This window comes from Ranitomeya imitator, chromosome 1 (genome assembly GCF_032444005.1).
Source record: "Ranitomeya imitator isolate aRanImi1 chromosome 1, aRanImi1.pri, whole genome shotgun sequence".
NCBI classification, from domain to species: domain Eukaryota; kingdom Metazoa; phylum Chordata; class Amphibia; order Anura; family Dendrobatidae; genus Ranitomeya; species Ranitomeya imitator.
Window position 1 is genome coordinate 1,149,801,699 of NC_091282.1, and position 25,826 is coordinate 1,149,827,524.

At 44.1% G+C, this 25,826-nt stretch overlaps 1 protein-coding gene across 2 annotated transcripts in view; it reads right to left on the reverse strand.

Annotated features, from left to right (window-relative positions):
* DTHD1 (death domain containing 1) overlaps positions 1-25,826 on the reverse strand; it is a 141,612-nt gene that overhangs the window by 6,259 nt on the left and 109,527 nt on the right. For both annotated transcript variants that reach the window (XM_069744624.1, XM_069744625.1), the window contains exons 8-9: positions 25,365-25,609; positions 10,265-10,322 (exon numbers count right to left, since the gene is read on the reverse strand). In XM_069744624.1, coding sequence (XP_069600725.1) covers positions 10,265-10,322; positions 25,365-25,609 — 303 coding nt within the window. The remainder of the gene's footprint in view (positions 1-10,264; positions 10,323-25,364; positions 25,610-25,826) is intronic.

Below are 25,826 nucleotides of genomic sequence, written 5' to 3' on the forward strand. Positions count from 1 at the left end.
TGCCCGTGGTCTGTGCGGGCCTGCCGTGGCTCTGTGCGGGCTGCTGGGGGTCTGTGCAGGCCTGCCGGGGGTCTGTACGGGCTGCTGGGGGTCTGTGCGTGTGTACAGGCATCGTCCGATGGGACTACAAGTCCCATCAGACGATGCCTGCTACAGTGACAGTGATTGACACATTAGCCAATGATGGGACAGTAGTAGTCCCATCATCCGGCTAATGTTTTGAATGTAAAAAAAAAACATACATACTACATACATACTACATACATACATACTACATACATACTACATACAGTTCATTCGTACATTACATACAATACATTCACACATTACATACAATACATACATATAGACATACAGTACATAAAGCATAGATTACATACCATTACTAAAATTGTCCCTAGTCTCACTTTTGGCATTGCTGTGTGAGAAATTTTCCCACACAGCAATTGCCATAAAATGAGACTTTGAACTATAGTAACCTCAGTGATGCACTGCAGGAGCCATTGTCTCCTGTCAGTGTGTCACTGAGGGTCCTATAGAGCAGTGACATCACCCGATGTCACTGTTCTATAGGGGAGATCATCCTGGGACACTCGTTATTAATTGGACTACGGCGGACAGGTAGTATACGGTTTATTATTTTACGTTTTTTGCAGGTGCTGAAGTATGGTAAGTGTGGTTAAATGAAGAATATTAAAATACTTTTTTCCTAATGTGTGTGCTTTCTTAACCCTTTATTACTACTGGTATAATAATGGATAGGCGTCTTATTGACGCCTCTCCGTTATTAACCCGGCTTAATGTCACCTTACAATAGCAAGTTAACATTAACCCCTTATTACCCCATATCCCACCACTATACAGGAGTGGAAAGAGAGGGGCTAAGTGCCGGAATTTCTGGGGTGGTTACGGACTGGGATTTGTAGCCGGGGGGGCCAATATGCCAATATCCATGACCCCTCTCTAGGCTATGAATATCAGCCCGCAGCTGTCTGCGTAGCCTTTCTGGCTATAAAATATAGGGGGACCCCACGTCATTTTTTTGGGGGTCCCCCTATTATAATAGCGAGTAAAGGCTACGCAGACAGCTGCGGGTTGATATTCATAGCAGGCTACAAATATTGGCCCCCGGCCGTCGGCTTTTCCCCTCTGGCGCAGAAAATTGCGCGGGAGCCCACGCCGTTTTTTTCCATTTTTTTTTAAATTAAATGCTCATTAAGGCCTCTTTCACACTTACGCCGGTACGGGTCCATCGCGTCGGGCCGACATACTGACGCACGTTCTGAAATTTGTGCATGACATGGGCAGCGGATGCAATTTTTCAACGCATCCGTTGCCCATTCTGAAGTCCGGGGAGGATGGGGCGGAGTTTCAGCCACGCATGCGCGGTAGAAAGTGGTGGACACGACGAACAAAAAAACATTCACTTGAACGTTTTTTCGTGCTGACGGTCCGCCAAAACACGCCGGATCCGTTGCACGAAGGACGCGATGTGTGGCCATCCGTCGCGATCTGTCACTAATACAAGTCTATGGGTAAAAAACGCATCCTGTGAGCACATTTGCAGGATCCGTTTTTTCCCAAAACTACGGATTGCGACAGATTGCTAAAAACGCAAGTGTGAAAGTAGCCTTAGAAACATCGGCCTTTCTATTATATATCTATGGATATCTATCTATAGATATATTTATAGATAGATACTAGCTGAAGAGCCCGGCGTTGCCTGGGCATAGTAAATATCTGTGGTTAGTTATAGCACCTCACTTCTCTTATTTTCCCATCACGCCTCTCATTTTCCCAATCACATCTTTCATTTTCCCCCTCACATCTCTCATTTTCTCCCTCAAGCCTCTCATTTTCTCCCTCACTCCTCTCATTCCCCCCTAACACTTGTCATTTCAACCTCACATCTGTCATTTTCTGATCACTCCACTATTTTTCCTCACTCCTCTCATTTTGCACTCACACCTTTTCATTTTCACCTCACACCTCTCATTTTCACCTCATCACCTCAGTATATACATGTTTGTCATCTCCCTTATATATAGTATACATCTGTATGTCATCTCCTGTATATAGTATATACCTGTATGTCATCTCCCCTGTATATAGTATATACCTGCTGTGTGTCATCTCCCCTATATATAGTATATACCTGAATGTCATCTCCTTCTATATATAGTATATACCTGTATGTCATCTCCTCCTGTATATAGTATATACCTGTGTGTCATCTCCCCTGTATATAGTATATATCTGAGTGTCATCTCCTCCTGCATATAGTATATACCTGCATGTCATCTTCTATATATAGCATATACCTGTATGTCATCTCCTCCTGTATATAGTATATACCTGTGTGTCATCTCCCCTGTATATAGTATATATCTGAGTGTCATCTCCTCCTGCATATAGTATATACCTGCATGTCATCTTCTATATATAGCATATACCTGTATGTCATCTCCTCCTGTATATAGTATATACCTGTATGTCATCTCCTCCTGTATATATATGTACCTATATGTCATCTCCTCCTCTATATAGTATATACCTGTGTGTCATCTCTCCTGTATATAGTATATATCTGTGTCATCTCCCCTGTATATAGTATATACCTGTGTGTCATCTCCTCCTGTATTAGACCTCGTTCACACGTTATTTGCTCAGTATTTTTACCTCAGTATTTGTAAGCTAAATTGGCAGCCTGATAAATCCCCAGCCAACAGGAAGCCCTCCCCCTGGCAGTATATATTAGCTCACACATACACATAATAGACAGGTCATGTGACTGACAGCTGCCGTATTTCCTATATGGTGCAATTGTTGTAGTTTGTCTGCTTATTAATCAGATTTTTATTTTTGAAGGATAATACCAGACTTGTGTGTGTTTTAGGGCGAGTTTCATTTGTCAAGTTGTGTGTGTTGAGTTGCGTGTGGCGACATGCATGTAGCGACTTTTGTGAGATGAGTTTTGTGTAGCAACATGCGTGTAGCAACTTTTTGTGTGTCGAGTTGCATGTGACAGGTTAGTGTAGCAAGTTGTGTGCAGCAAGTTTTGCGCATGGCGAGTTTTGCGCATTGTGAGTATTATGTGTGGTGCCTTTTGAGTATGTGCAAGTTTTGTGTGAGGCAACTTTTGCATGTGTTGCAACTTTTGTGCATGTGGCAATTTTTCCGCGTGTGCAAGTTTTGCGTGTGGCGAGTTTTTCATGAGGAGAATTTTGCACTTGTGGTGAGTTTTGCAAGAGCCTAGTTTTTGCATGTGGCGAGTTCTGCGCGTGGCGAGTTTTGAGTGGCGACTTTTGTGTTTTGACTTTTATGTGGCGAGGTTGGTGTATTTGTGGTGAAATGTGTGCTGAGGGTAATATGTGTTCAAGCACGTGGTAGTGTGTGGCGCATTTTGTGTGTGTTCATATCCCCGTGTGTGGTGAGTATCCCATGTCGAGGCCCCACCTTAGCAACTGTACGGTATATACTCTTTGGCACCATCGCTCTCATTCTTTAAGTCCCCCTTGTTCACATCTGGCAGCTGTCAATTTGCCTCCTACACTTTTCCTTTCATTTTTTCCCATTATGTAGATAGGGGCAAAATTGTTTGGTGAATTGGAAAGCGCGGGGTTAATATTTCACCTCACAACATAGCCTATGACGCTCTCGGGGTCCAGACGTGTGACTGTGCAAAATTTTGTTGCTGTAGCTGCGACGCTTCCAACAATTTTCCTTTCACTTTTTTCCCCATTATGTAGATAGGGGCAAAATTGTTTGGTGAATTGGAACGCGCGGGGTTAAAATTTCGCCTCACAATATAGCCTATGACGCTCTCGGGGTCCAGACATGTGACTGTGCAAAATTTTGTGGCTGTAGCTGCGACGCCTCCAACACTTTTCCTTTCACTTTTTCCCCATTATGTAGATAGGGGCAAAATTGTTTGGTGAATTGGAATGCGCGGGGTTAAAATTTCACCTTACAACGTAGCCTATGACGCTCTCAGGGTCCAGACGTGTGTCTGTGCAAAATTTTGTTTCTGTAGCTGCGACGCCTCCAACACTTTTCCTTTCACTTTTTTCCCCATTATGTAGATAGGGGCAAAATTGTTTGGTGAATTGGAAAGCGCGGGGTTAATATTTCACCTCACAACGTAGCCTATGACGCTCTCAGGGTCCAGACGTGTGAGTGTGCAAAATTTTGTTGCTGTAGCTGCGACGCTTCCAACACTTTTCCTTTCACTTTTTTCCCCATTATGTAGATAGGGGCAAAATTGTTTGGTGAATTGGAACGCGCGGGGTTAAAATTTCGCCTCACAATATAGCCTATGACGCTCTCGGGGTCCAGACGTGTGACTGTGCAAAATTTTGTGGCTGTAGCTGCGACGGTGCAGATGCCAATCCCGGACATACACACACACATACACACACACACACACACACACACACACACACACACAGTTAGCTTTATATAGTAGATATCTATAGATACATAGATGCATCTATCCATATATATGGCTGCTTTCACACATCAGGTTTTTGCCGTAAGGCACAATCCGGAGAGTTTTGAAAAAAATGGATCCGGCAAAAAAACGGATCCATCGGAAAAAAACGGATCTGGCAGAAAAAATGGATCTGACTTAAAAAACGGATCGGGCGGAAAAAAACAGATCCTTCTGAAAAAAAACGGATCCGGTGGAAAAAAACGGATCTGGCGGAAAAAAACGTATTCGGCGGAAATAAACGGATCGGGCGGAAAAAAATGGATCCTGCTGAAAAAAACGGATCCGGCGGAAAAAAAACGTATCAGGCGGAAAATAACTGATCCGGTGGAAAAAACTGATACGGCGAAAAAAACGGACCTTGCGGAAAAAACGGATCCGGCAGAAAAAAACGGATCCGGTAAAAAAAACAGAAAAAACAGAAAAAACGGATCCTGCAAATGTGCTCGCAGAATGCGATTTTCATGTGAAAACAGCGGAGGGGGCAGTGCCCAGAGCCCCTGAAGATTTGAGTGACGGCAGAGTGGCGGTTCAAGCAGGGGGGTGAGGACCTGCCTCCCTGGATAAAGACAGGTATTTTGGATAAATTTGAAAACGCTTTATTTTGGGAATACATGAACCAAAAACTAAAAGAGCCACCTTGTTAGAATGCAGAATTACTGCTACACAAGGTGGCTCTTTTAGTTTATAACGGCTGGAGGGGGTGACAGTGGCCCTTTAAGCCGGGTTAATAACGGAGAGGCGTCAATAAGACACCTATTCATTATTATACCAGTAGTAATAAAGGGTTAATAAAAAAACACACATTAGGAAAAAAGTATTTTAATATTCTTCATTTATCCATATATACCATACTTCAGCGCCTGCAAAAAACGTAAAATAATAAACCGTATACTACCTGTCCGCCGTAGTCCAATTAATAACGAGTGTCCCACGATGATCTCCCCTATAGAACAGTGACATCCAGTGATGTCACTGCTCTATAGGAACTTCAGTGACACACTGACAGGAGACAATGGCTCCTGCAGTGCATCACTGCGGTTACTATAGTTCAAAGTCTCACTTTATGGCAATTGCTGTGTGGGAAAATTTCTCACACAGCAATGCCAAAAGTGAGGCTAGGGACTATTTTTTTTTTACAGCGGCGGAAGAATACAGTGCGAAGGATACCGTCCTCCCAACATTGGATTCCTGGAGCCCCTGGAGAGTGGTCGCATCAGCTGATGCTGCTGTTCTCCACGGGAGTTCATCGTGAGACACTCGGATTTCTGTGGATCAGGGATCATATTGGTTGTTTGTTATATTAATATTTTTTACAAATGACACTGGCTTCGTGGATCAAAATGACAAGTAATGGTGAGTATGTAATCTATGTTTACTGTACTGTAGGTTTATATGTATGTATTGTATGTAATGTATGAATTAATTGTATGTAGTATGTATGTAGTATGTACGTAGTATATATGTAGTATGTATGTATTATGTAGCATGTATGTAGTATGTAGTATGTACTGTATATATGTAGTATATATGTAGTATGTAGTATGTATGTAGTATCTAGTATGTATGCAGTATGTAGTATGTATTTATGTAGTATGTATGTACTATGTATGTATTGTAAGATTGCACTTACTAACGGGTAGGGGATTACTCGCTTGGCACGGGATTGACGTAGTCAGGCACGATTTTTGAACAAACAAAACAGTCCATTTGGTTTATTAAAGTATCATAAACCACATCATGAGCAGTCCATTTACATACTGGACCAGGACATCACATCAAGTCTCAGATCCTTAGTCTGCGGTAACTAAACACGCTGGTCCTCTCCTGACCAGTTGCCATGGGTTACCGCACAGTTCATATAACATAACAAGCAGCAACAATCAATGGTACCTTATGGGAGCTCCTGCTCCACCTGCTGACTCCTTCTCAGTCCTCTCTCTTGGGAAGGCTGCCTCACGGGGATCACCAACTTGCCAGGTCGGCACACATTAGTCAGTCCAGATCCACCGAAGGACTGTAGCTTCCCCACACAGTACCTGTCACTGGCTCTGCAGATCCCTGTCCTCACCTCGTGCTGTTCAGGGATCCGGTCCTACTCCCAGGACCTCCCAACACCCAGGTTACTCAGGATCACACAGGTGGCCAGTCCGGGTACTATTCAGGGCGTCCATCCCCAGCCGGGACCGTCCAATACCCAGGCCACCAGGTCTGAAGCCCCACCATGTGCTCTTCAGGAAGCCTCCTCCCAGGTCTTCCAACACAGGCTCACACAGGTCACTCACAGCGACGATACACAGGTACATGTTGACCCACACCCTGGTCACAATATATACCTTGAACCACTCCCCTGGGTGGGAGTGTGGGTGTGTGGCTAGTTTGTCCCACCCATCTCACATAACTAGCCCTGCCAAACCTCCCATGACTATTATACAACATGCATCATACTTGTGGGAATATAGGTCCCAGTACACCACATCACTTCAGGCTGGCAGTGCAGAGTATTCTCCTCTGCGACACACATATCGTCCATTCATCACAATTCCCGACTTTGTCTTATGACCACAGCCATGCATGCAACTGCCATGCACTCTCATGGCCTCAATACACCTCTGTGTGCGTACTGGGGAGACCATGCAGTGCCCCCTACCTGTTACAGGGGTCACTGCATCACAGTTTGTAGTATGTATGTATGTATGTATGTAGTATGTATGTAGCATGTATGTAGCATGTATGTATGCAGAATGTAGTATGTATGTAGTATGCAGTATGTATGTAGTAAGTATTATGTATGTGGTATGTATGTATGTAGTATGTATGTAGTATGTATGTAGTATTTTTTTTTACATTCAACACATTAGCCGCATGATGAGACTACTACTGTCCGATCATTGGCTAATGTGTCACTCACAGTTACTGTAGCAGGCATCGTCCGATGGGACTTGTAGTCCCATCGGACGATGCCTTCTCAGATGCACAGACCCTCGGCAGCCTGCACAGAGCCCCGGCAGCCCACACAGAGGCCCGGCAGCGCTCACAGAGCCCCAGCGGGCCCGCATACACCCCCGGCAGCCCGCACAGACACCCTGCAGCCCGCACAGAGCCCCGGCAGGCCCGCACCGATCCCAGCAGCCTGCACAGAGCCCCAGCAGGCCCGCACAGGCCCCCGGCAGGCACGCACAGACCCCCGGCAGCCCGCACAGACCTCCGGCAGACACGCACAGACCCCAGGCAGCCCGCACAGACCCCCGGCAGGCATGCACAGACCCCCGAGAGGCCCATACAGACCCCCGGCAGGCCTGCACAGACCCCCCATGGTCACACTCCATTATAGTGCATCATTGCACTATGGGAACTTCCGATTCCGGTGTCCGATATCGCAAAAGTATCGGAACTCGGTATCGGAATTCTGATATAGCAAATATCAGCCCATACCCGATATTTGCATTATCGGAATGCTCAACACTATTTCACACAGCAAGTCTTCCATGTCCTAGAGAACAAAATAGCCCTAGACCATCACACTACCACCACTATATTTTACTGTTGGTATGATGTTCCTTTTCTGAAATGCTGTGTTACTTCTATACCAGATGTATTGGGACCTAAACTTTCCAAAAAGTTTTAATTTTGTCTCGTCAGTTGTCAGAGTATTTTCTCAAAAGTCTTGGGGATCATCAAGATATTTTCTGGCGAAACCAAGAAAAGCCTTTATGTTCATATTGCTCAACAGTGGTTTTTGTCTTGGAACTCTGCCATGCCGGCCATTTTTGCCCAGTCTCTTTCTTATGGTGGAGACATAAACACTGATCTTAACTGAGGCAAGTGAAGCCTACATTTCTTTGTATGTTGTTGTGGGGTCTTTTCTTATCTCTTGGATGAGTCATTGCTTTGCTCTTGGGATAATTTTGGTCAGCCGGCCACTCCTGGGAAGGTTCACCACTGTTCCATGTTGGTGCCATTTGTGGATAATGGCTCTCAATGTTGTCCGCTGGAGTCCCAAAGCTTGAGGAATGGCTATATAACCTTAACTAGACTGATAGATCTCAAATACTTTCTTTCTCACTTGTTCCAGAATTTCTTTGGATCCTGGTATGATTTGTAGCTTTTGAGTTTCTTTTGGTCTACTTTACTTTGTCAGACAGTTCCTATTCAGGTGTGGGTAGGGAATTTGAACTTTGAGCTTCTCGAAGATTTAATAAACCACAGTTCATTTGTGTTTTAATGTGAAGGGACAATCACTTTTTCACACAGGGCCCTGTAGGTTTAGATTTCTTTTTCCCTTAATAATAAAGACCTTCAAATAAAAACAGCATATTGTGTTTACTTGTGTTATCTTTTTCTAACATTTAAATATGTTTGGTGATCTGAAACATTTGAGTGTAACAAACAAGGAAAAGCATAGGAAATTAGGAAGAGGGCAAATGCTTTTCACACAACTGTATGTCATGGAGCAGGTGGTTGGGTGTAAGGAACAAGCTCAGGTGTTGCATTCACAACACACATTTCTGCCCAGGAGTGTGTTCTGGGTGCCTTTTGGTCAATCTATGACATGATCACGGGGTGCTGATTAGTTAACATGAAGGTTGCTGCAGCCAGGCCCTCATCGCTGATATATTGGTATTTCTGTGAAGCCAAGTAATAGACTTGTCTTCATAAGAGATCATGATTCATCATTTATACTGCAGTACTGCAAGTTCAACTTCTGAATAGAGTCTAAACCAAGTCAAAAGTAAAAAAAATAAAAAAAAAATTAAAAAGTAAGAAAAATCCAAACTTTTGAATTATCACCCCCCATTCTTCAGTTAAATAAAAGAAAATTAATAAATACAAATATAAGGTTAATATTGATGTATCTATAAAAGTCTGATATATGAAAATATAAAATAGTTTAACCCATATACTGTATTCATTGTTGTAAAGACAGAAAATATAAAAATACCGAAAATACTGTTGTTAATGGCCAACCCTCTAAGAAAGAAGGCTTGAGAAAATTATGATTTTTTTAAGCTGCTAAAATAGTAAAATATTTTTTTTTTACATGTTTGATACTGTCATACAATGAACACAGTAAAAGCAAATCCCCAAAAACTATGATGGAATTGCTGTTTTTTAGCACCATTTATCCTCAAATGTAATTTTGCACCATTTTTGAGTACATTCCATGGTGAATTGAATTAGATCATTATAAACTACAACACATCCTGCAATAATTAAGCCCTCAAATGGAAATATGCTGACAGAAATTTGAAGTTATGTTTATTGGAAAAAAGGAGGAAAATATGAAATGCAAAAAGAACAAAATTGGTTGCAACATTAAAAAAAACACTCCTTCCATCAAAATATTCATCCTCTTTATATATTGCAGTCATTATATTATATGGCACTCTGTATTTTCAGTTGCTCATTTATCCCCCTTTACACAGTAAATTCTTCCCTTTTCAATTAGCTCTATGACATCACGTGATTAAATAGTGTCTAGCTAAATTTTTCTAAGCTCTATGTAGAGACAGGAAGTCTCTCTTCCCTGCAAAAGTTCCTGGCATGGGGAGGAGTGAAGCAGCTGAGTGGGAGATAAAAAGGAGGATGACTCATGGAGTGAAAAGAGACTTCCTGTTTCTACATAGAGCAGAGAAAAGAGAAGAATCAACTGTGTAGAAAAGCGAAATGAGAAATTGTCATTTCACAGTGCTAAATAATATGTTGATTGCAAAATTTTAAGAGAATAAAAAGTTGGATGAGAGTTCCTCTTTAAAGCTATTGTATAATTCGTACCTTTAGGACCCACTGTCAAAAGTTTTGTACTTGATGGACGACTGATATTTTTCTCCACCTGTAACCACAGAATCAGAAACACTGAGTTGTAATAGGAATCATTGGCAATGATATCAGAAATCAAATTCTATTTCAAATTTAATGAAGTGTTGAGTGTTCAAGAATGGTTTCACTCCAAAGATAATGTAAGATAATGTAAAAAAGAACTTGACACTCCAAGAGATGTGCAGAGGATGTAGAAACAATTTATTTCAAAATGGCAATCTTCTATATATGCAGTATTTTTACGTTCAATGGGCACTCATTCAACAGCACATTGTTGCACATCCCTTAGCGTTATACACACATGGTCAAAATTGTTGGTACCCCTCGTTTAATGACAGAAAAACCCACAATGATCACAGAAATATCTTGAATCTGACAAAAGTAATAATAAAAAAAAATCTATGAAAATGAACAAATGAAAGTCAGACATTGCTTTTCATCCATGCTTCCACAGAATTAAAAAAAACTCATGAAATAGGCCTGGACAGAAATGATAGTAATTGATGGTACCCTTAACTTAATATTTTGTTGCACAACCTCTTGAGGCAATCATTGCAATCAAACGATTCTTGTAACTGTCAATGAGACTTCTGTGTTGTGAATTCCATTCTGGAGCTCCCTCCTGTGGTTGCTAATGGTATTTTTGTGAGTTCTGCCCTTGGGCTCCCTCTGGTGGTTTCGAGTGGAACTGCTGCTCCTTTAGGTAGCTGTAGCAGCTGCCTTCACTAATTGCCTTGCCTGGGTTTGTTATTTAAACCTGCTCTGGGTTTTAGTCCATGCCTGCTGTCAATGTTCTTGGTTGGATTTGGTTCTTTCCTTGGAATTCTCATATGGCCAGTCCTTGTCTGCAAAAGATAAGTTTTTGCTAGTTTTTGTTTGTCCATTTGTTTGGACTCTATTGCTTTGCAAATATGTCTCTTTTTGTCCAGCTTGTCACTATGTGTTATTCAGGCTAGCTGGAAGCTCTGGGAAAGCAGATTTGCCCCTCCACACCGTGAGTCAGTGTAGAGTTCATTTTTGTAAACTCTGCGTGGATTTTGTAGTTTTTATACTGACCGCACAGTATCCTTTTCTCTCTGTCTATCTAGTTTAGTATTGGCCTCCTTTGCTGAATTCTGATTTCATTTCTTTGTATGTCATTTCCCTCTCCATTCACAGTCAATATTTGTGGGGGGCTATCTTTCCTTTTGGGGGTTTTCTCTGAGGCAAGATAGCTTTCTATTTCCTTCTTTAGGGGTAGTTATTTCTTAGGCTGTGAAGAGGTGTCTAGGGAGAGTCAGGAACATCCCACGGCTATTTCTAGTGTTGTTGTTAGGATTAGGGACTGCGGTCAGTAGAGATACCACCTTCTCAGAGCTTGCTCCATGTTGCGTTTTAGCCACCAGGTCATATCAGTGTGGCCTCTTAACCACCAGGTCATAACAGTACAGCAGGCCAGAAATGAATTAAATGCATCTCAAAAGAAGGAAAAGAAAGTTCTGAACCATTTTTTTTTTCTGTGCTCTGTTCTGTCTTTTTTTTCCTCTTGATATCTGGGTGGTGCTGGATATATGCTCTGGTATGGAGGTTCAGAGTTTGTTTTCTCGTGTGGATCAACTTGCTACAAGAGTCCAGAGTATCCAAGATTATATTGTCCAGACTCCGGCTCTAGAGCCTAGAATTCCTACTCCTGATTTGTTTTTTGGGGACAGATCCAAGTTTTTGAACTTTAAAAATAGCTGCGAATTGTTTTTTGCTTTGAAACCCCGTTCTTCTGGTGATCCCATTCAGCAAGTAAAAATCATCATATCCTTACTGCGTGGTGATCCTCAAGACTGGCCTTTTGCTCTTGAAACAGGGGATCCGGCATTGTTGAGTGTGGATGCATTTTTTCAAGCGCTCGGATTGTTGTATGACGAACCTAACTCAATAGAGCATGCTGAGAAAACACTGTTGGCCCTGTGTCAGGGTCAAGAAGCGGCAGAGTTATACTGTCAGAAATTTAGAAAATGGTCTGTGCTCACTAAGTGGAATGAAGAGGCTCTGGCTGCTATTTTCAGAAAAGGTCTTTCTGAAACCCTTAAAGATGTTATGGTGGGCTTTCCTACGCCTACCGGTTTGAGCGAATCTATGTCTCTAGCCATACAGATTGATCGGCGCTTGCGTGAGCGCAAGGTGGTGCACCATATGGCAGTTTCCTCTGAGCAAAGTCCTGACTCTATGCAATGTGATAGGATTTTGACTAGAGCAGAAAGACAGAAATTCAGACGTCAGAATGGCCTGTGTTTTTACTGTGGTGATTCTGCTCATGCTATTTCTGATTGCCCTAAGCGTACTAGGAGGGTTCCTGGGTCTGTTACCATTAGTACTGTACAGTCTAAATTTCTCTTGTCTGTTACCCTGATTTGCTCATTGTCGTCCTTTTCTGTTATGGCATTTGTGGATTCTGGCGCTGCCCTGAACTTAATGGACTTAGAATTTGCCTAGCGCTGTGGTTTTTCCTTGGAGCCTTTGCAGAGTCCTATTCCCTTAAGGGGGATTGATGCTACGCCATTGGCCAAGAATAAACCTCAGTATAGGACTCAGTTAACCATGTACATGGCTCCAGCACATCAGCAAAATATTCGCTTTTTGGTGTTGCATAATTTGCATGATGTTGTTGTGCTGGGTTTTCCATGGTTACAGGTACATAACCCAGTGCTGGATTGGAGATCTATGTCTGTAACTGGTTGGGGTTGTCAGGGGATACATAGTGATATTCCTTTGATGTCCATTTCCTCGTCCCCTTCTTCTGAAGTTCCTGAGTTTTTGTCGGATTTCCAGGATGTATTTGATGAGCCCAAGTCCAGTTCCCTGCCTCCTCATAGGGACTGCGATTGTGCCATTAATTTGATTCCTGGCTGTAAGTTCCCTAAGGGCCGACTTTTCAATCTTTCTGTGCCAGAGCATGCCGCTATGCGGAGTTATGTAAAGGAGTCCTTGGAGAAGGGGCATATTCGCCCATCTTCGTCACCGTTGGGAGCGGGATTTTTTGTTGTTGCCAAGAAGGATGGCTCCTTGAGACCATGTATAGATTATCGCCTTCTCAATAAGATCACTGTCACATTCCAGTACCCTTTACCTTTACTTTTTGATTTGTTTGCTCGGATTAAGGGTGCCAGTTGGTTTACTAAAATCGACCTTCGAGGGGCGTATAATCTCGGGCGTATTAAACAAGGTGATGAATGGAAAACAGCATTTAATACGCCCGAAGGCCATTTTGAATATCTTGTGATGCCATTCGGGCTCTCTAATGCTCCATCGGTATTTCAGTCCTTTATGCATGATATCTTCCGGAATTATCTGGATAAATTCATGATTGTGTATTTGGATGATAATTTGGTTTTCTCCAATGATTGGGAGTCTCATGTAAAGCAGGTTAGGATGGTATTTCAGGTCCTTCGTGCTAATGCGTTGTTTGTGAAGGGGTCTAAGTGCCTCTTTGGAGTTCAGAAGGTTTCTTTTTTGGGTTTCATTTTTTCCCCCTCGGCTATTGAAATGGACCCTGTTAAAGTCCAGGCCATTCATGATTGGACTCAACCTACATCTGTAAAGAGCCTTCAGAAATTTTTGGGCTTTGCCAATTTTTATTGCCGCTTTATTGCTAATTTTTCTAGTGTGGTGAAGCCTCTGACCGATTTGACGATGAAGGGCGCTGATGTGGTGAATTGGTCCTCTGCGGCTGTTGAGGCCTTTCAGGAGCTTAAACGTCGTTTTACTTCTGCCCCTGTGTTGCGTCAGCCAGATGTTTCTCTCCCTTTTCAGGTTGAGGTTGATGCTTCTGAGATTGGGGCAGGGGCCGTTTTGTCTCAGAGAAATTCTGATGGCTCTTTGATGAAACCGTGTGCTTTCTTCTCCAGAAAGTTTTCGCCTGCTGAGCGTAATTATGATGTCGGCAATCGGGAGTTGTTGGCTATGAAGTGGGCATTTGAGGAGTGGCGACATTGGCTTGAGGGAGCCAAGCATCGCGTGGTGGTCTTGACTGATCACAAGAATCTGATTTACCTCGAGTCTGCTAAGCGGTTGAATCCTAGACAGGCTCGGTGGTCTCTGTTTTTCTCACGTTTTGATTTTGTGGTCTCGTATATTCCGGGTTCTAAGAATGTGAAGGCTGATGCCCTTTCTAGGAGTTTTTTGCCTGATTCTCCGGGAGTTCTTGAGCCGCCTGGGATCCTCAAGGAGGGGGTGATTCTTTCTGCCATCTCCCCTGATTTGCGGCGGGTATTTCAGGAGTTTCAGGCTGATAAACCTGACCGCTGTCCTGTGGAGAAATTGTTTGTTCCTGATAGATGGACTTGTAGGGTAATTTCTGAGGTTCATTGTTTGGTGTTGGCTGGTCACCCTGGGATTTTCGGTACCAGAGATTTGGTGGCTAGGTCCTTTTGTTGGCCTTCCTTGTCGCGGGATGTGCGTTCGTTTGTGCAGTCCTGTGGGACCTGTGCTCAGGCTAAGCCTTGCTGTTCCCGTGCCAGTGGGTTGCTTTTGCCTTTGCCTATTCCTGAGAGGCCCTGGACGCATATTTCTAGGGATTTTATTTCTTATCTTCCTGTCTCTCAGAAGATGTCTGTCATCTGGGTGGTTTGTGACCGGTTTTCTAAGATGGTCCATTTGGTGCCGTTGCCTAAGTTGCCTTCCTCCTCTGATTTGGTTCCATTATTTTTTCAGCAAGTGGTTCGTTTGCATGGTATTCCAGAGAATATTGTGTCTGACAGAGGTTCCCAGTTCGTTTCTAGGTTTTGGCGGTCCTTTTGAGCTAGAATGGGCATTGATTTGTCTTTTTCTTCAGCATTCCATCCTCAGACAAATGGCCAAACGGAGCGAACCAATCAAACCTTGGAAACCTATTTGAGATGCTTTGTGTCTGCTGATCAGGATGATTGGGTGACCTTTTTGCCGTTGGTCGAGTTTGCCCTTAATAATCGGGCTAGTTCTGCTACCTTGGTTTCGCCTTTCTTTTGTAACTTTGGTTTTCATCCTCGTTTTTCTTCAGGGCAGCTTGAGCCTTCTGACTGTCCTGGTGTGGATTCCGTGGTGGACAGGTTGCAGCAAATTTGGACTCATGTGGTGGACAATTTGACGTTGTCTCAGGACAAGGCTCAACGTTTTGCTAACCGTCGTCGGTGTGTTGGTCCCCGGCTTCGTGTTGGTGATTTGGTCTGGTTGTCTTCTCATCATGTTCCTATGAAGGTTTCTTCCCCTAAGTTCAAGCCTCGCTTTATTGGGACCTATAAGATTTCTGAAATTATCAATCCAGTGTCTTTTCGTTTGGCCCTTCCAGCTTCCTTTTCCATTCATAATGTGTTCCATAGATCCTTGTTGCGGAGATATGTGGTACCTATGGTTCCCTCCGTTGATCCTCCTGCTCCGGTGTTGGTTGAGGGGGAATTGGAATATGTGGTGGAGAAGATTTTGGATTCTCGTTTTTCGAGGCGGAAGCTTCAGTATCTGGTCAAGTGGAAGGGTTATGGCCAGGAGGATAATTCTTGGGTTCTTGCCTCCGATGTTCATGCTGCCGATTTGGTTTGTGCTTTCCATTTGGCTCATCCTGATCGGCCTGGGAGCTCTGGTGAGGGTTCGGTGACCCCTCCTCAAGGGGGGGTACTGTTGTGAATTCCGTTCTGGTGCTCCCTCCTGTGGTTGCTAATGGTATTTTTGTGAGTTCTGCCCTTGAGCTCCCTCTGGTGGTTTCGAGTGGAACTGCTGCTCCTTTAGGTAGCTGTAGCAGCTGCCTTCACTGTTGTGAAAGGCAATTCAGTACTACAATGGACATAGCGGTCAGAGCACATACAGTGATCTGACAATAACCCCAAATCATAGAACGAGCTCTGAGACGTGGGAACTCTGCAGACCGCAATCCCTAATCCTCTCCAAACAACACTAGAGGCAGCCGTGGATTGCGCCTAACTCTGCCTATGCAACTCGGCACAGCCTGAGAAACTAGCTAGCCTGAAGACAGAAAATAAGCCTACCTTGCCTCAGAGAAATACCCCAAAGGAAAAGGCAGCCCCCCACATATAATGACTGTGAGTTAAGATGAAAAGACAAACGTAGAGATGAAATAGATTCAGCAAAGTGAGGCCCGACTTTCTTAACAGATCGAGGATAGAAAAGGTAACTTTGCGGTCTACACAAAACCCTAAAGAAAACCACGCAAAGGGGGCAAAAAGACCCTCTGTACCGAACTAACGGCACGGAGGTACACCCTTTGCGTCCCAGAGCTTCCAGCAACAAATTAGACAAGCTGGACAGAAAAAATAGCAAACAAATAGCAAAGAAGAACTTAGCTATGCAGAGCAGCAGGCCACAGGAATGATCCAGGGAAAAGCAAGTCCAACACTGGAACATTGACAGGAAGCCAGGATCAAAGCATTAGGTGGAGTTAAGTAGAGAAGCACCTAACGACCTCACCAGATCACCTGAGGGAGGAAACTCAGAAGCCGCAGTACCACTTCCCTCCACCAACAGAAGCTCACAGAGAGAATCAGCCGAAGTACCACTTGTGACCACAGGAGGGAGCTCTGCCACAGAATTCACAACAGTACCCCCCCTTGAGGAGGGGTCACCGAACCCTCACCAGAGCCCCCAGGCCGACCAGGATGAGCCACATGAAAGGCACAAAGAAGATCGGGAGCATGGACATCAGAGGCAAAAACCCAGGAATTATCTTCCTGAGCATAACCCTTCCATTTAACCAGATACTGGAGTTTCCGTCTAGAAACACGAGAATCCAAAATCTTCTACACAATATACTCCAATTCCCCCTCCACCAAAACCGGGGCAGGAGGATCAACAGATGGAACCATAGGTGCCACGTATCTCTGCAACAATGACCTATGGAATACGTTATGTATGGAAAAAGAATCTGGAAGGGTCAGACGAAAAGACACAGGATTAAGAACCTCAGAAATCCTATACGGACCAATGAAACGAGGTTTAAACTTAGGAGAGGAAACCTTCATAGGAATATGACGAGAAGATAACCAAACCAGATCCCCAACACGAAGTCGGGGACCCACACGGCGTCTGCGATTAGCGAAACGTTGAGCCTTCTCCTGGGACAAGGTCAAATTGTCCACTACATGAGTCCAAATATGCTGCAACCTGTCCACCACAGTATCCACACCAGGACAGTCCGAAGACTCAACATGTCCTGAAGAGAAACGAGGATGGAACCCAGAATTGCAGAAAAATGGCGAAACCAAGGTAGCCGAGCTGGCCCGATTATTAAGGGCGAACTCAGCCAAAGGCAAAAAGGACACCCAGTCATCCTGATCGGCAGAAACAAAGCATCTCAAATATGTTTCCAAGGTCTGATTGGTTCGTTCGGTCTGGCCATTAGTCTGAGGATGGAAAGCCGAGGAAAAAGACAAGTCAATGCCCATCCTACCACAAAAGGCTCGCCAATACCTTGAAACAAACTGGGAACCTCTGTCAGAAACGATATTCTCTGGAATGCCATGTAAACGAACCACATGCTGGAAGAACAATGGCACCAAATCAGAGGAGGAAGGCAATTTAGACAAGGGTACCAGATGGACCATCTTAGAAAAGCGATCACAGACCACCCAAATGACTGACATCTTTTGAGAAACGGGAAGATCAGAAATAAAATCCATAGAGATATGTGTCCAAGGCCTCTTCGGGACCGGCAAGGGCAAAAGCAACCCACTGGCACGAGAACAGCAGGGCTTAGCCCGAGCACAAATCCCACAAGGCTGCACAAAAACACGCACATCCCGCGACAGAGACGGCCACCAAAAGGATCTAGCCACCAACTCTCTGGTACCAAAGATTCCAGGATGACCAGCCAACACCGAACAATGAACCTCAGAGATAACTTTATTGGTCCACCTATCAGGGACAAACAGTCTCTCCGCTGGACAACGATCAGGTTTATTAGCCTGAAATTTTTGCAGCACCCGCCGCAAATCAGGGGAGATGGCAGACACAATTACTCCTTCCTTGAGGATACCCGCTGGCTCAGACAAACCCGGAGAGTCGGGCATAAAACTCCTAGACAGAGCATCCGCCTTCACATTTTTAGAGCCCGGAAGGTACGAAATCACAAAGTCAAAACGGGCAAAAAACAGCGACCAACGAGCCTGTCTAGGATTCAACCGCTTAGCAGACTCAAGATAAGTCAAGTTCTTATGATCAGTCAATACCACCACGCGATGCTTAGCTCCTTCAAGCCAATGACGCCACTCCTCGAATGCCCACTTCATGGCCAGCAACTCTCGGTTGCCCACATCATAATTTCGCTCAGCAGGCGAAAACTTCCTGGAAAAAAAAACGCATGGTTTCATCACTGAGCAATCAGAACCTCTCTGCGACAAAACAGCCCCTGCTCCAATCTCAGAAGCATCAACCTCGACCTGGAACGGAAGAGAAACATCTGGTTGACACAACACAGGGGCAGAAGAAAAACGACGCTTCAAGTCTTGAAAAGCTTCCACAGCAGCAGAAGACCAATTGACCAAATCAGCACCCTTCTTGGTCAAATCGGTCAATGGTTTGGCAATACAAGAAAAATTGCAGATGAAGCGACGATAAAAATTAGCAAAGCCCAGGAACTTTTGCAGACTTTTCAGAGATGTCGGCTGAGTCCAATCATGGATGGCTTGGACCTTAACAGGATCCATCTCGATAGTAGAAGGGGAAAAGATGAACCCCAAAAATGAAACCTTCTGCACACCAAAGAGACACTTTGATCCCTTCACAAACAAAGAATTAGCACGCAGGACCTGAAAAACTGTTCTGACCTGCTTCACATGAGACTCCCAATCATCCGAGAAGATCAAAATGTCATCCAAGTACACAATCAGGAATTTATCCAGGTACTCTCGGAAGATGTCATGCATAAAGGACTGAAACACTGATGGAGCATTGGCAAGTCCGAATGGCATCACTAGATACTCAAAATGACCCTCGAGTGTATTAAATGCAGTTTTCCATTCATCTCCTCGCCTGATTCACACCAGATTATACGCACCACGAACATCTATCTTGGTGAACCAACTAGCCCCCTTAATCCGAGCAACCAAATCAGATAACAATGGCAAGGGTTACTGAAATTTAACCGTGATCTTATTTAGAAGGCGGTAATCTATACAAGGTCTCAGCGAACCATCCTTCTTGGCTACAAAAAAGAACCCTGCTCCTAATGGTGACGATGACGGGCGAATATGCCCCTTCTCCAGGGATTCCTTCACATAACTGCGCATAGCGGCGTGCTCAGGCACGGATAAATTAAACAGTCGACCTTTTGGGAATTTACTACCAGGAATCAAATTGATAGCACAATCACAATCCCTATGCGGAGGTAGGGCATCGGACTTAGGCTCATCAAATACATCCCGGTAATCAGACAAGAACTCTGGAACCTCAGAAGGGGTGGATGATGAAATTGAAAGAAATGGAACATCACCATGTACCCCCTGACAACCCCAGCTGGACACCGACATGGATTTCTAATCTAATACTGGATTATGGGCTTGTAGCCATGGCAACCCCAACACGACCACATCATGCAGATTATGCAACACCAGAAAGCGAATAACCTCCTGATGTGCAGGAGCCATGCACATGGTCAGCTGGGTCCAGTATTGAGGCTTATTCTTGGCCAAAGGCGTGGCATCAATTCCTCTCAATGGAATAGGACACTGCAAGGGCTCTAAAAGAAACCCACAACGCTTAGCATACTCCAAGTCCATCAAATTCAGGGCAGCGCCTGAATCCACAAATGCCATGACAGAATACGATGACAAAGAGCAGATCAAGGTAACGGACAGAAGAAATTTTGACTGTACCGTACCAATGGTGGCAGACCTAGCGAACCGCTTAGTGCGCTTAGGACAATCAGAGATAGCATGAGTGGAATCACCACAGTAGAAACACAGCCCATTCAGATGTCTGTGTTCTTGCCGTTTAACTCTGGTCAAAGTCCTATCGCACTGCATAGGCTCAGGTTTAAACTCAGGTAATACCGCCAAATGGTGCACAGATTTACGCTCACGCAAGCGTCGACCGATCTGAATGGCCAAAGACATAGACTCATTCAAACCAGCAGGCATAGGAAATCCCACCATGACATCCTTAAGGGCTTCAGAGAGACCCTTTCTGAACATAGCTGCCAGCGCAGATTCATTCCATTGAGTGAGCACGGACCACTTTCTAAATTTCTGACAATATACCTCTATCTCATCCTGACCCTGACAAAGAGCCAGCAAATTTTTCTCTGCCTGATCCACTGAATTAGGTTCATCGTACAGCAATCCGAACGCCAGGAAAAACGCATCGATATTACTCAATGCAGGATCTCCTGGCGCAAGAGAAAATGCCCAGTCCTGAGGGTCGCCGCGCAAAAAAGAAATAACAATCAAAACCTGTTGAACTGGATCACCAGAGGAGCGAGGTTTCAAGGCCAGAAATAATTTACAATTATTTTTGAAACTCAGAAACTTAGTTCTATCTCCAAAAAACAAATCAGGAATAGGAATTCTTGGTTCCAACATAGCTTTCTGATCAATAGTGTCTTGAATCTTTTGTACTCTTGCCGAGAGCTGATCCACAAATGAAGACAGACTTCTAATGTCCATGGCTACACCTGTGTACTGAACCACCCAAATGTCTAGGGGAAAAAAAAGGCAAAACACAGTGCAAAGAAAAAAAAATGGTCTCAGAACTTCTTTTTTCCCTCTATTGAGAATCATTAGTACTTTTGGCTTCCTGTACTGTTGTGAAAGGCAATTCAGTACTACAATGGACATAGCGGTCAGAGCACATACAGTGATCTGACAATAACCCAAAATCATAGAACGAGCTCTGAGACGTGGGAACTCTGCAGACCGCAATCCCTAATCCTCTCCAAACAACACTAGAGGCAGCCGTGGATTGCGCCTAACTCTGCCTATGCAACTCGGCACAGCCTGAGAAACTAACTAGCCTGAAGACAGAAAATAAGCCTACCTTGCCTCAGAGAAATACCCCAAAGGAAAAGGCAGCCCCCAACATATAATGACTGTGAGTTAAGATGAAAAGACAAACGTAGAGATGAAATAGATTCAGCAAAGTGAGGCCCGACTTTCTTAACAGATCGAGGATAGAAAAGGTAACTTTGCGGTCTACACAAAACCCTAAAGAAAACCACGCAAAGGGGGCAAAAAGACCCTCCGTACCTAACTAACGGCACGGAGGTACACCCTTTGCGTCCCAGAGCTTCCAGCAACAAATTAGACAAGCTGGACAGAAAAAATAGCAAACAAATAGCAAAGAACTTAGCTATGCAGAGCAGCAGGCCACATGAATGATCCAGGGAAAAGCAAGTCCAACACTGGAACATTGACAGGAAGCCAGGATCAAAGCATTAGGTGGAGTTAAGTAGAGAAGCACCTAACGACCTCACCAGATCACCTGAGGGAGGAAACTCAGAAGCCGCAGTACCACTTCCCTCCACCAACAGAAGCTCACAGAGAGAATCAGCCGAAGTACCACTTGTGACCACAGGAGGGAGCTCTGCCACAGAATTCACAACACTTCACAATTCGCCTTCCTTGGGTTTGTTATTTAAACCTGCTTTGGGCTTTAGTCCATGCCTGCTGTCAATGTTCTTGGTTGGATTTGGTTCTTTCCTTGGAATTCTAATATGGCCAGTCCTTGTCTGCAAAAGATAAGTTTTTGCTAGTTTTTGTTTGTCCATTTGTTTGGACTCTATTGCTTTGCAAATATGTCTCTTTTTGTCCAGCTTGTCACTATGTGTTATTCAGGCTAGCTGGAAGCTCTGAGAAAGGGGCTATTTGCAGATTTGCCCCTCCACACCGTGAGTCGGTGTGGAGTTCATTTTTGTAAACTCTGCGTGGATTTTGTAGTTTTTATACTGACCGCACAGTATCCTTTTCTCTCTGTCTATCTAGTTTAGTATTGGCCTCCTTTGCTGAATTCTGATTTCATTTCTTTGTACGTCATTTCCCTCTCCATTCACAGTCAATATTTGTGGGGGGCTATCTTTCCTTTTGGGGGTTTTCTCTGAGGCAAGATAGCTTTCTATTTCCTTCTTTAGGGGTAGTTATTTCTTAGGCTGTGAAGAGGTGTCTAGGGAGAGTCAGAAACATCCCACGGCTATTTCTAGTGTTGTTGTTAGGATTAGGGACTGCGGTCAGTAGAGATACCACCTTCTCAGAGCTCGCTCCATGTTGCGTTTTAGCCACCAGGTCATATCAGTGTGGCCTCTTAACCACCAGGTCATAACACTTCTGCACCTCTCGACAGGTATTTTGGCCCACTCCTCAAGAGCAATCTGATCCAGTTGTCTCGTGTTTGAAGGTTGCCTTTTCCAGACGGCATGATTCAGCTTTTTCCAAAGATGCTCAATAGGATTTAGATCAGGGCTCATAGAAGGCCACTTCAGAATAGTCCAATGTTTTCCTCTTCGCCATTCTTGGGTGTTTTTCGGGTCATTATCCTGTTGCAAGACCCATGACCTGAGACTGAGACCAAGCTTTCTGACACTGAGCAGCACCTTTCTCTCTAGAATCCCTTGATAGTCTTGAAATTTCATTGTACCCTGCACAGATTCTAGACACCCTGTGGCAGATGCAGCAAAGCAGCCCCAGAACATAACAGAGCCTCCTCTGCACAAGATATATAATGGCGGTTAGTGATTTTCAATCTTGGCTTCACTGGCTCTTGGGGGTTCTAGTTTCCCAAACCACAGAATGAAGGTAATCTGACAAGAATGTACCATGACAGGGAGTATTTTTTGGATTTATTTAAATATTTTCACCTGAAGAAATTTGGTTCCATCACCCACAAAGTATGGTAAAAAAGATTAGAGTGTGACCTCATCAATTTGAAATAAAAATGGAAAAGTATATCTTTTCATATTTGTCGCACCCCTGTAGTGGAAGCATGGTGTAAAAAGACTGGAGCAGCTTGCAGCGGACAGTGCTTCACAGTAACAGACATTAATCCCTTCTTGGCTGCATTGTCTTGGCTACCTGGAAGAGGAGGAGCAGCAACATTGGGAAAGACAGATTGGCTGAGCAAGTTGGAGAAGAAAGATGGAGCTAGCTGGACATAAAGAGTAGAGTCGAGCTAATTTTTCAAAATTCAGTTTCAATTACGATCGGCAGCCAATATTGTTTTTGCACACAGCCAAAGGTAATTGGAGTCAATGGGAGTTGAAATAAACGAATATGTTCAAAATCGTTCATCAAACATCAATTCAGCATGATTAAGGTACCAATATGGCACGAATATGGCAAATTCAGATTCGGTGAACGATTCTGAACATATTCACCCAACTTTAATAAAGAGATGTGAGTGATCCTCCATTACAGACTGGTGAGAATCTGATCCTGGAGAGCGAAGAACAGAGGCATGCAGTAAGTGCTAACAGCCTGGCAGCTCAGCGTGCATGGAGAGAAGATAATCCTGCAGCTGCACTTCAACTACAGACCAGCCAGGTTACAAGGCGATGCCCACCTCCATCTGGCTTCTGACATAAAAGAATTCTGCCTTCAATTCACTGTGTAACCAAGCACCTGGAACCTGCAGCATCAAGATGGAACCCTATGTGACTTCAGATCTGCTACATTGAGGAGTGAATAGCTACTGGTGGGACTTGCGGTTCCACTGTAAGTATACTAAAGCTATCTTGAAGGGAGCACTACTGAAACTTGCTGTCACGGGGCTACCGCAACAGAGAGGTTCCAGAGAACCACAGCGCTCTGGGCCTCGTTTGCACACAGTGAACAGAAGTTCTTCACCTGTATTCTGACCTACCTGCTTTGTGTCAGCAGTGCAGGTGTTAACCGTATTGCTAAGTTGCTGAGAGCTGGGTCTCTCAGCTGAAGTGGATCTTGTAATCTGATCCTCTATATAGACCCAGTCCTGACTTCAGCTAGTGTCAGTGATCAGTTCTACTGCCTGGCTTGGAGGTTGAAGGAGCGTAGTGTTGGTGTTGGAGGTTTATTTACAGAAATTGGTGTCTGCAGTTTTGGTTGCATGTTAAACCTGTTTTCCTTCCTAAGTTTATTCCTTCTCTTCCCTTCTCTGTGTTTCCTCTGTGGTTGTGTGAGCATTTGGTGAGTTTGAGTCATTTAGTTACCTTGTCTGTATACCCTGTTATTTGTTGTATTATTACACTGGTGCAGTTAACCTCCTTTGGGGAGGAGGGGGCCCCTGATAGGGCCTGCACAGGAGACAGGGATACGCTGGCAGCTCTGACCTACTAACCATCATAGGTACCCCCGAAATAAAGAAAAGCCAGGGCCCCATTTAAGTGGTAGGGACAGGTGCGGGTCCCAGTACGCCGTCCTGCCCCTTTATTGCCGTTTACGGCGTGACACTTGCGGTTCCACTGTTGGGAAGTATACAAAAGCTGTCTTCAAGGGTGCACTGCTGGAACTTGTGGTTCCATGAACAAGGAGTCTATGATAAGGCCATACTTAGAGGGGATTTTGATCTCATTGTATTAAGTGCACCAACGGATCTTGTAAGTGGCAACATTTGTGGCAACATTTGTGGCAACCGGACCCCAACGTTGGACTGTATTATTTTCATTGATGCAGCCACTTTTGGGTTAAGGGTGATTAGTTAGGAATGTCTCTGCTGCCATTGAAAAGGGAGGTGGCAACCTTAACATTCAGCCTTACTGCAAAGCTTAGCTTATCTTGTACCTGTATTGTAGCTTGTATAATACAATTTGTTTTGCTGTTCCCTTTACAATTCTTACGATTTATCCCCCCTATAAAAGAACCTGTTAAGTGTTTGAACCTTTTCTCTTGTGACAGTGTATGGAGCATGGAGAGGGGTATCCTGCGTTGACCCTTGGCAGAATAGGAAGACTCTCCTGCATGCCACGACAGCTCCCAGCAAGATTCGGGTAGAGGCACTGCACCATACTGAGGTGAGAGCTATCAGACACCCTGCCCATGGAGGCAGCATAAAGGGGAGTAACATTTGCACATAACTCCTTTAAAACATGAATTCCCAAAAATAAACAATATGCATTTTAAAATCAACAGTAAACAAATACCTTTGGAAGAGTTACTGACAATTTGCATACTGGAGTCCTTTGTTGTATATAGTTATCTGTGGACAATCCCGACTTGTAACCCTCTGTAATTTCCTCTTTTGATATTTTATAAAAAGCAACAGTTCCCTTAAAATGTGGAGAACTGTAGTTTCCAAACTCATCCACAACACTAATGTCCATGCACTTTTTCTGCATTCTTTGTGAATGAAATGTGAGTTTAAATGTCTTTCCAGACTCTTTGACATCTAAAATTAATGAAATAATAAAACGTTATCAAATTAGAAGTTTATCGAATGATATCACGTTAAAGATTCATCTGTGATCAGACATGCAATAAAGAACAGACTAGTGAAGACGCAACTTGTGGGATCACCATGACTGGGCCAGTAACATTATTTGCACGGTTTCTGTTCAGCATGTGCAGTCATTCTACATACAAGGGCTCGATCCACTTGCGATTAA